At 45.3% G+C, this 11,416-nt stretch overlaps 1 protein-coding gene across 2 annotated transcripts in view; it reads left to right on the top strand.

Moving 5' to 3' along the window:
• Nucleotides 1–4,735: 4,735 nt before the first annotated feature.
• The window catches only part of LOC145344548 (thyrotropin-releasing hormone-degrading ectoenzyme-like), a 130,050-nt gene continuing 123,369 nt past the window's right edge, over nucleotides 4,736–11,416 (top strand). The window contains exons 1-2 of one of the 2 annotated variants that reach the window (XM_080191744.1): nucleotides 4,736–4,871; nucleotides 6,059–7,301. In XM_080191744.1, the coding sequence (XP_080047870.1) occupies nucleotides 6,568–7,301 (734 nt within the window). In that variant the 5' untranslated portion in view covers nucleotides 4,736–4,871; nucleotides 6,059–6,567. Of the gene's footprint in view, nucleotides 4,872–5,237; nucleotides 5,412–6,058; nucleotides 7,302–11,416 lie in introns of those variants that run through there. The other variant, XM_080191743.1, reaches the window with a different exon arrangement.

Here is an 11,416-nt window from a genome sequence, read left to right as displayed (position 1 = left end):
GGGTCTGATAATTACACGTGAATTTATTTTAATGGGGATCCCGATTTTGTATGTTGAAAAATGCGGCTTGTCACTTGACGAGGGACGGGGAGAATATACACACAGTTGCAATTAGTTTCCATCTGGACAATGGTGTTTTGAGAATTTTTTTCAACATGCTTGAAATGTGGAACTGCAACACCATTGCTCTATGTCAGCTTTGTGATGTAGACATTTAATTCAAAGGTATCACTACACGATACACGTAGGCAATGCACAATTTACATTCTATAGATTCTAACCACAGTGAGAGTTAGATCATCAATACTGCCGAATAATTGCTATCAGATATGTTGAGAAAATGGCATGTCCCTGGCTTAATATTGAGGGAATGAATTAGAATTAGAATCATAGAAATCCTACACTGCAGAAGAAACCATGTGTGAACGCCACATCTTGGCAGGTGTATTGATTATATTTTCAGCTTGAATTTTTTTTCCACTTCAGATATTAAAATTCCCCACAGTCTCTGTCCTACAATTCCACACAGCCTCTGTTATCTACCTATACAGCATATTATCGACTGTGAACTGGCAGTCAGTGGTAGCTGCCAGAACCAGGTGTGTTTAGCCTGAGCAATGCGACTTAAAGTAACACATTTCTGCTGTTTCTTGTCTTGTCATCAGTTTCACTCTTTAGCTATCATTCCTGATCAACAACACTTACTTTAGCAGATAGATTACCATGAAACCATTGTCGACTGTTGGAACAGCCCATCTGGTTCACTGAAGTTTGAAGTCTATTTATTAGTGTCATTCGCACTGCAATGAAGTTACTGCGAAAATCCCCTAGTTGCCACACTGAGGTGCCTGTTCGGGTACACTGAGAGAGAGTTTAGCATGGCCAATGCATGTCTTTGGGACTCTGAGAGGAAAGCGGATCACCCAGAGGAAACCCACGCTGACACGGGGAGAATGTGCAGATCCCGCACAAACATCTTTTAGGGAAGAAAATCTGCTGTCGCCACCCGTTCTGTCCTACATGTGACTCCAGAGCCACAGCAACGTGGTTGACTTTCAACTGCCCTCGAGCAACCAGGGAGTGTTTTTCTTTCCTGCCTCTAATGGTAATAGGTTCACAAGTTAACAGTCTTTAACATTTTTAATAGGCTCATACTTCTGCTACAAATTAGGTAAAGAAAAATCATATAATTGTTTAAACGGTTGCGTGCTAATTATTTGTATAATGCATTTTCAAGGTATATGAGTTATCATTAGACCATAAGACGCAGGAGCAGAAGTAGGCCATTCGGCCCATCGGCTGGAACTCTACCACTCTCCCGCCACAGAATCGGCATGGGCGAGGATCCGTCAATGGAAAGCTTTGTTGACCTTGAATGGAAATTTCCGGTCTCGCCCAAGTGAAGCTGTAAAATCCCGTCCTTTGTGTCTGCTCCGTCATTCAATGAGATCATGACTGATCTGATCTGATATTCCTCAACTCCACTTTCCTGTCTTATCCCCATAACCCTTGATTTCCTTACTGATTAGAAATTTGCCTATCTCAGCCTTGAACATACACAACGGCCCAGCCTCTTCACTCCCCTCTGAGAGAATAAGTTCTGCCTATTCTTTGTCTTAACGGGCAACCCCTTACTCTGAGATTATGCCCCCTGGTCCGAGATTCTCCCACAAGGAGAAACAACCTCTCAGCATCTACCCTGTCAAGCCCCCTGAAAGTCCTATACCTTATGATTAAATAACATCTATTAACTCGATTTCATTCTCACTGTCACAATGTCCTCATCTAGATCTCTTGATCATTTCTCCATTGTGGATCATAGGTGAAGGGCCAAGACCTGCAGAAGAGACAAAGCAAATCTAGCAATCATATCAGATTACTAATTTCGTCATTTTAGAATCATGCAACACTGAAGGAGGCCTTTCGGTCCATCCTGTTTGCACCAGAACTTTGAAAAACTATCCAAGGACAGAGGCAGCAGATGCGTGGAACAATTCCACCTGCAAGTCTCCAAGACTCAGAATTATATCGCCATACGGGATATATTCCAGACGGGATTTACCCTAGGATTCTATGGGAGGCAAGAGAGGTGATTGCAGAGCCACTGGCTCTGATCTTCAGGTCGTCGTTGGTCTCTGGTATAGTACCGGAAGATTGGAGGACAGCGAATGTTGTCCCATTGTTTAAGAAGGGGAGCAGAGACTTCCCTGGGAATTATAGACCAGTGAGTCTTACTTCTGTAGTGGGCAAGGTTTTAGAAAGAATTATTAGGGATAGGATTTATAGTTATTTGGAGAGTAATGAATTGATTAGAGATAGTCAGCATGGTTTTGTAGCGGGAAGGTCGTGCCTTACTAACCTTATTGAGTTCTTTGAGAAGGTGACCAAAGAGGTGGATAGGGGTAAGGCAGTAGATGTGGTATATATGGATTTTAGTAAGGCGTTTGATAAGGTTCACCATGGTATGCTTCTGCAGAAAATGCAGATGTATGGGATTGGTGGTAATTTAGGTACTTGGATCAGGAATTGGTTAGCAGATAGGAGACAGAGGGTGGTGGTTGATGGTAATTATTCATCATGGAGTTCGGTTACGAGTGGTGTGCCTCAGGGATCTGTTTTGGGGCCACTGCTGTTCGTAATCTTTATTAATGATCTGGATGAGGGTATAGTTGGGTGGATTAGTAAGTTTGCTGATGACACCAAAGTCGGAGGTGTGGTAGATTGTGAGGAAGGGTGTCGAAGTTTGCAGGGTGACTTGGACAGGTTGCAGAGCTGGGCCGCGAGGTGGCGGATGGAGTTTAATGCGGAGAAGTGTGAGGTAATCCATTTCGGTAGGAATAACAGATGTGTTGAGTATAGGGCTAACGGGAGGACTTTGAATAGAGTGGAGGAGCAGAGGGATCTAGGTGTGTGTGTACATAGATCCCTGAAAGTTGGGAATCAAGTAGATAAGGTTGTTAAGAAGGCGTACGGTGTCTTGGCGTTTATTGGTAGGGGGATTGAATTTAGGAGTCGCAGCGTCATGTTGCAACTGTACACAACTCTGGTGCGGCCGCACTTGGAGTACTGTGTGCAGTTCTGGTCCCCACATTACAGGAAGGATGTGGAGGCTTTGGAGAGGGTGCAGAGGAGGTTTACCAGGATGTTGCCTGGTATGCAGGGGAGGTCCTATGAGGAGAGACTGAGGGATTTGGGGTTGTTTTCACTGGAAAGAAGGCGGCTAAGAGGGGATCTTATAGAAACATATAAGATGATTAGAGGTTTAGATAGGGTGGATGGTGATAGCCTGTTTCCTCGGATGGAGAAATCTAGCACGAGGGGGCATGGCTTTAAATTAAGGGGGGGTAGTTATAGGACGGATGTCAGGGGCAGGTTCTTTACCCAGAGGGTGGTGAGGGACTGGAATGCCCTGCCTGCTGCAGTTGTAAATGCGCCTAGTTTGGGGGCGTTTAAGAGATTGGTGGATAGGTTTATGGACGAAAAGGGATTGGTTTAGATTAGTGGGTCAATGTTTTTTTTTAAAAAATAAGACTGGTCGGCGCAACATTGTGGGCCGAAGGGCCTGTTCCGCGCTGTAATGTTCTATGTTCTATGTTCTATGTTTTTTATACCTTCACTGTCTCTGGGTCGAAATCCTGCAACTCCTAGGGTGGGAGTTTCTGGCAGCGCTCGCCCCCAAGGCTGGAAAATTGTGCCCAAAGTCAACTGACCTCTGCATGGTCCATGTCCCACCCGCTACGATTCCCATGCCAGGTGGCACAGGAAAATTCTATCCCTAATGTCTAATAGTTCAGCTGGAATACGTCCGCAACACAGACTGCAGTGGCTCAAGATGGCAATTCAACACCACCGTCTCAAGGGCAATTATGATGGGCAACAACTGCTGGGACCCTACCGGTGTTGCCCACAGTGCAAGAATTAAGAAAAAAATATTGCACTGACAACAGATAGACTTTTTCCCCTTGGGATGTTTAAACTTGCATGAAGTGGGGGTGAAATATACTAAAATTCTACATGTTTTGCTAAACACAGCCCAGGTGGAGCGGTTGCCTTAACATAGCCTAGGGTGGCACAGTGGTTAGCACTGCTGCCTCACAGCCCCCGAGATCTAGGTTCGATTCCTGGCTTGGGTCACTGTCTGTGTAGAGTCTGCACATTCCCCCTGTGCCTGTGTGGGTTTCCTCTGGGTGCTCTGGTTTCCTCTCATATTCCAGAAGACATAAGAATTAGGAGCAGAAATAGACCATCTGGCCCCTTAAGCCTGCTCTGCTATTCAGTAAGATCATGGCTGATCTTTTCATGGACTCAGCTCCATTTATTTGCCCACTCACCTTAATTCCTTTACTGTTCAAAAATTTATCTATCCTTGCCTTAAAAAAAATTCAATGAGATATCCTCCAGTTAGGTGCATTGGCCATGCTGAATTCTCCCTCAGTGTACCCAAACAGGTGCCAGAGTGTGGCGACTCGGGGGGGGTTTCACAGTAACTTACCTGCGGTGTTAATGTAACCCTACTTGTGCCGCTACTAAATGAGAACTCAAACTTAATTTAACACACAGCTTCGATTTCTTCCAGTTCCCGAGCTGAGCTCACTGCTTAGTGACACTCAGTGCCGCCAGATGGGGCTTTGAGGCAGTACTCACTGCAAACCACTGTCACAACAGCAAGGGGATATCTGTGAACTGACTGAGGCGGGCACAGAATTGAACTCTCAAATATCCGCGACAGCAGTGCATCCACAGTGGAGGTGGGGGAACTACACAAGGAGCAATATAGAGGGGACATACCCCGACTGAAACTTGACTCAACTGTCTGACAAGTGTGTCTGTGCGAGCTAGCGGTTCAAACCTACTGCTTTATACGTGTAAAGGTAGCAAATCTCTTAACTAGCGGCAAGCTAATGCTGAATAAATTAAGTAGCTGTTTTGCAGTTTCTTTTTGCAGGTGGAAAAACTCATTTATTACGGACGGTGGTTTAACCTGAGCGATTTCTGGGAAAGGTACTGTGTGTGCGTGTGTGTGAAACAAAACAAGAGTCTACACAAGTGTAGCAGGTTTGTGATTTGCAAGAACAGAATTGGCTGGTGGAGTGAGATTGGGGGGTGGCTGGCTGGGGGAGTGTGCCAATCTCTGAGTGGGTGTGGGAGGCTGGCTGGCTGGTTGGGGAGGTGCAGGGTACAGTAACAGCAACGCTGGATAGCGGATCACCCACCCCAAGCAGGCAGCAGCAGCAGCAGCGCCACAAGCAACGGGGAGCCAACTCCAGGCAAACAAGGCGGAGAGGTGGGGGAAACAAGCAAGCGGGGGAAACTTCAATTGCATGTCTCACTGCCTCCAATATCAGGGGCACACACCTCTCTCTCTTGTTCAGCTCTGCGGCGATTCCCCCCACATAACCAAGGCAGCAATGGTGAACGGTTTTGTTTGAGACTTTTAAAAATTGCATTATATGTTACAGTTTATCGTGTATATGTGTGCATTTTGCTCAAAGCTGTTTATGTATATTTTCCGTTGAACAAGTGCAAACAAAAAATTAACAAAGAGCTAGCATTTGGGGCGAGAGTCAGATTTGGGGACCCACAGACAATACAACAGTATTTGGGACAGCATCTTTTTGCTGTGAGTGCTATTCTGGGGAGACAGATATCGAGCTTTACTGTATCAATACGTTTAATATCCACAGGGCTTAGTACAACAAGCAGCTTTTCAAAGATTTTTATTACTACGATGTACTTTTGCAATTGTGTTTATAGATTATACATTTTAATCAGATAAGAGTTAACCATGTTACCGTTGAGATGGAATTAGCTGTTTCACATTTGTGTGCAGAACTGCAAGTTCATCAAACATTTACTATTTCCTGTCCATTTTTTTTGGAGTTGAACCTGGGCTGATTGAAGTTAAAAAGATGGTTTATCTTTGAAAATAGTATCGGTATCAAGGCTGCCCCATTGAGATGATTACTGCCACACTCAACTGATGTGCTGTGCCTTAGTTTATCAGGGTCTTCTGTGTGTGTGTGTTGTAGTCTTTAACTGAATCTCTCTTCTCTGTCAGGTCTCAGAGATGTGACAGCTATTGCTTTGGTGGTCTGCCCTTTTCCCAGGAGTGCCTGGAGGACTACGGTGTTGTGATCACTCAGCTCCCGATTCATCCGTCCTGCCAAAAGGAAAGGTGCCAAGGCAATGGACATGATGGTCTGTCACCACCCTCGGTCATCGCCACCACTCACGGCATCAGCCAGACCTTTCGTTGAAAGAGTGTCCCTTTTAAAATACTGAGACGTGAAGGCATCAGGAAACATGTCCTCGCAGGAGAAGGTGACAAGGGCAATGTAATTTGCTACCTGACAAAGTATCTATTTAAAGAAAGAATACAGCCCTCTTTTTTACATCATTCGGACCAATATTAAACACATTTCAAGGAACCTTCCTTCGACAGAAGATTGGATGTTTTCTCTCAATCGGTGTGAAGACTTGCTCTCTTTTGAATTAGACTGGCCACCAAGGAGGCACCTCTTTCTCCATCGGCCTGTGCCGCTTTGAAGACTAGCAGCACTGAGTGTGATGGCTTTAGAGGATAAACGTGACAAAAGCATGTCTTTCACACAGATGGTTATAGAAGAAGACTCCATGAGGAATGGAAGGGGGCTGTCCGATCAGTGGGCCGACTCTGTGGTGGTCCGACCCAGGACCACCGAAAGGCACATCACTGTGCACAGGAGACTCGTGTTGGGTTTTGCCATCTCCATCTTGGGTCTTATCATAGTCACGATCATCGCAGTGCTCCTGAGTGTCAAGTTTGAGGAGTGTGCCAATGATGGCGGCGGCAGGGTAGGGAATGCCACTGTGTACGCCGGCGCCAAGCTCAACCAGACCCGAGAGAGCCTCAGCAACCCCAGCCACAGCAAAACTGCTGGGAAACCCTGGACGCAGCTGAGATTGCCCAGCTCACTAAAACCGTACCACTACGACCTGAGCATCACAGCTTTCATGGACAACTTCACTTTCTCTGGCGAAGTCAGCATTTGGATGCACTGCGTGAACTCGACCAAGTACATAGTGCTGCACGCGGACAAGCTGCCAATCGAAGGGGCAGAGGTCACTGTGGCCAACAGCTCCGACCGACTGGGAATTAGAAAATATTTCCTGTATCCACAGAACCAAGTTTTAGTGATTATGCTGGCCAGGGAGCTGAAAGCGCTGAAACGTTACACTGTAAAAATAAAATACAGTGCCAATATAGCAGACGAGCTGCTGGGCTTCTTTCGCAGCTTTTATGTGGCAAGCGGAGAAAAGAGGTAAGGTTACCAAATGTTAAGAAGTTTATGTGTGTACCTTGTGCAATCAGAAAATAATAAACACAGCCAAAATGTTGAGCAATTTCACTGCATTTCTATTTAAAAAAGTGATCATCATAACAGGTGATTACAAAATCATAGAAAACACCAAAATGCTGACAGAACATACAATCAGCTGCATTGTTCAACCTAAGATCGATTTTTGGGATAATGGGTTTGCTCAGATCATCAGTAAGTTCAAAATGTGAAGGGCAAATTGCAGATTTATTGATTATCCTACATAGTACTACACTGGGTGTTATTTTTTAAGCTATTTGAGAGTTACTTTAATTTTGAATGACTGTTATCAGTTGAGAGTGTGGTTTGTTACTCTGTGTTGGACACAAGGCTCACAGCTGTATCTATATGTCTCTGGGAAGGGGTGCATAGGAGATTCACTAGGTTGATTCCGGAGTTGAGAGGGTTGGCTTATGAGGAAAGGCTAAGTACACTGGATCAACACCATAGAATCCCTACAGTGCAGAAGAAGGCCATTCAGCCCATTGAATCTGTACCAACCACAACCCCACTCTGACCCTATTCTTGTAACACCCACACATTTACCCTGCTACTCCCCCTGACCCTAGGGTCAATTTAGCATGGCCAATCAACCTAACCCGCACATCTTTGGAGTGTGGGAGAAAACTGGAGCACTCGGAAGAAGCCCACGCAGACACGGGGAGAACGTGCAAACTTCACACAGTGACCCAAGGCCAGAATTGAACCCGGGTCCCTGGCGCTGTGAGACAGCAGTACTAACCACTGTGCCACTGTGCTGCCCCCTACTCATTGGAATTCAGAAGAATGAGGGGGGATCTTATAGAAACATATAAAGCTATGAAGGGAATAGGTAAGATAGAAACAGGGAGGTTGTTTCCACTGGCGGGTGAAACCAGAACTGGGGGGCATAGCCTCAAAATATGGGGGACCAAATTTAGGACTGAGTTGAGGAGGAACTTCTTCACCTGTGGAATTCCCTGCCCGGTGAAGCGGTTGAAGCTACCTCGTTGAATGTTTTTAAGGCAAGGATAGATAAACTTTTGAACAGTAAAGGAATTAAGCGTTATGGTGAGGGGGTGGGTAAGTGGAGCTGAGTCCACGAAAAGATCAGCCATGGTCTTATTGAATGGCGGAGCAGGCTCGAAGGACCAGATGGCCTACTCCTGCTCCTAGTTCTTATGTTCATGTCATGTGGGGAAATTCAGATCATTGGGCATCAGTGATGTGATATCAACCAGGTCATGTGTGGATCCCTCTCCATAGATGCTGCCAGACCTGCTGAGCTTATCCAGCATTTTCTGCCTTTATTTCAGATCTCCAGCATCCACAGTATTTTGCTTTCACGTGTGGATCTGTTGCAGATTAATTGTTAGAGAGGACGGCTGCGCTTAGACAACAACTCCATTATCATTGAGTCATGCCACTATCAAAAGACAAACCAGATATTGATCTTTTTGTGGCCAGTAATTCTCATGTGCCCACGTTTAGTTGGTTAGCACGTTGCCACTAGGGGCTGCTGTTATCATGTCTGTTTATATCACAAAGTCCAAACACCAGCGACACATAGGACCCCGATTCGGAAGCTCAGCTTCCTGGCAATTTTTTTAATCATCGAAGCATAGAATCCCTACAGTGCAGAAGGAGGCCTTTCAGCCCATCAGGTCTGCACCGACTGTCTGACAGAGCATCTTACTCAGGCCCACCCCCTGCCCTATCCTCATAGTCCCACACCCTTACTCTGCCAATCCCCCAACCTACACAATTTGGAGACACTTCAGCATGGCCAATCCACCTGCAAATCTTTGGACTGTGGCAGGAAACCGGAGCATCCACGGGAAACCCACACAGATACGGGAAGAACATACAAACTCCGCACAGACAGCCACCCAAGGCTGGAATCGAACCTGGCTCCCTGGCGCTGTGAGGCAGCAGTGCTAACCACCGGCCCACTGTGCCGCCCTCTGATTTAAAGAATTCACGGCATAATTGGCTCCCTTCCATCATTTGAAATTGAACCGTGATACATTTGGGGAAAAAAAAACTTTGTAAAGTAATGGGTTTATGCTGTGCAGCGCCTATGGAGTGGAACACAATTGTGGCAACAGCAGTTTCTCCAGATGGTGCTACTGTTGATGCCAGATTCTGAGTGCTGCAAAAAAAGCAGCAGTATTATACTGCATATCTGGCATTGGTGTTGGTATGAGAGATCAGGTTCTTTAACCCTTCTGAGGTCCATCTACAACAGGACTCAGCAGTGAATCACAGAGCCACTGTAACTTTTTAAGCAGTATTAATAGAAAACACAGTTAAATATGCCGGTATCTAACGTAGAGTTAGATAATCTGCTCTTGCTGTTCCAAATCCAGCAGTACTGTCCAGCAAACTGGAAGCACAGGGAGATTGGCTGGCAGGCAACTGGTTACATGAAGATTTGCTGAGTTATCAGGTTTGATTCCATTTAAATTGTACAAGTATGAGTTGCTGCCAAATTCCATTTTGTCCCCCAGTAGGTCCAGTACAGAATTATCATTCTGGTTATGTCCAGGTTCTGGGACATTAATCATCTGTCCTTTTCAGAAAATTTCATGAGCGATGTTCTATTTAAGGAGAAAAGAGAGCATTACAGGTGGCGCTCTGTTGTGCTAATTTCTATCACAAAGATTGTGCAGTGTTTAATTCCCGTTCAGCTCGAAAGAATGAATTCAAGTCTCAATGCCTTGTCAGCAGAGATGTTTCATTTTGGGATAGGCTTTGAGAAGCTCAGCCCAATTCCTTATGGATGTCTATTCATGCTATAAAGCTGTCCAGAATTCGGGACAGAAGATAATAAGAAATAGGAGTAGGAGTAGGCTATTTGACTCCCCCAGCCTGCTCCGCCATTCAATAATATCATGGCTGCTTGTCTTTCAATCTCCACATTCCCAACTACCTTTGATTCCCTTGCCTAAGATGAATCTGTCCATCCCCAGCTTAAAAACATTCAATGACCCTGCCTCCACCACATTCTGAGGTAGGGAGTTCCAAATTAGAATGGAAAGGTGGTTGATGGATGACACAAATACGATGGGCTGAAGGACCACTTGCTGTACTGTAAGGCTCTATGGGCACAATTTTATCTGCCATTCACGCCACACTACCGCTGCAGCAAGGTTGGAGAATTTGGCGCCCAACCAAATCTCCATTCACCATGGCGGGATGGGAAAATCCTGCCAGCGTAAACAGTGATAAGATTCCTATATATTATTTAAACTTCTCCTTACCTCTGCCCTTAAAATACAATCCCCTAAAATAGTGCCTCCTAGTTGTGGACACACCCACTGGAATGATGGAGATTGAGGGGCGACCTGCTAGAAGTCTACAAGATTATGAGAGGCACGGACAGAGTGGATAGTCAGAAGCTTTTTCCTAGAGTGGAAGAATCAATTATCAGGGGGCGTAGGTTTAGGGTGCGAGGGGCAAGGTTTAAAGGAGATGTACGAGGCAGACTTTTTACACAGAGAGTAGTGGGTGCCTGGAACTTGTTGCCGGGGAGATAGTGGAAGCAGATACAGTAGTGACTTTTAAGGTGCGTCTTGACAAATACATGAATAGGATGGGGATAGAGGGAAAAAGTCCCCAGAAAAGTAGGGGGTTCTGGTTAAGTCGGGCAGCATGGTCGGTGCAGGCTTGGAGGGCCGAAGGGCCTGTTCCTTGCTGTAATTTTCTTTGTCTTTTGTTCTTTAAGAGGAAACATTCTTTCACGTCCACCTTGTCAAGAGCGTTCAGGATCTTATATATTTCAATCAAGCCACCTCTTGCTCTTCAAAACTCCAGAAACTAATTCGTATTAAAATTATCACCTTCTAACACTGATCGACTGTTTTGGTGACTTGAAAAATTCATACCGGCACTTACAGTGTTTTTGCTTGAATAAGAAGGACCCACTTCAATAGGTAATTGCTTGGAGAATGATGCTAAAACACTAATTGTGCTTTAATAAACAGTATCATGATAGTTTTGTGAAACATTTTAGAAGATGTATCTTTTGTTTATTCAGTTGCGGGACATGGGTGTGGCTGGCTGGCCAGCATTTATTG

The sequence above is a fragment of the Carcharhinus amblyrhynchos genome, chromosome 6 (genome assembly GCF_965287045.1).
Source record: "Carcharhinus amblyrhynchos chromosome 6, sCarAmb.v2.hapA, whole genome shotgun sequence".
Classification (NCBI taxonomy): Eukaryota; Metazoa; Chordata; class Chondrichthyes; order Carcharhiniformes; family Carcharhinidae; genus Carcharhinus; species Carcharhinus amblyrhynchos.
Note: the sequence above shows the minus strand (reverse complement) of the source record. Positions and strands in the feature narration are given on the sequence as shown.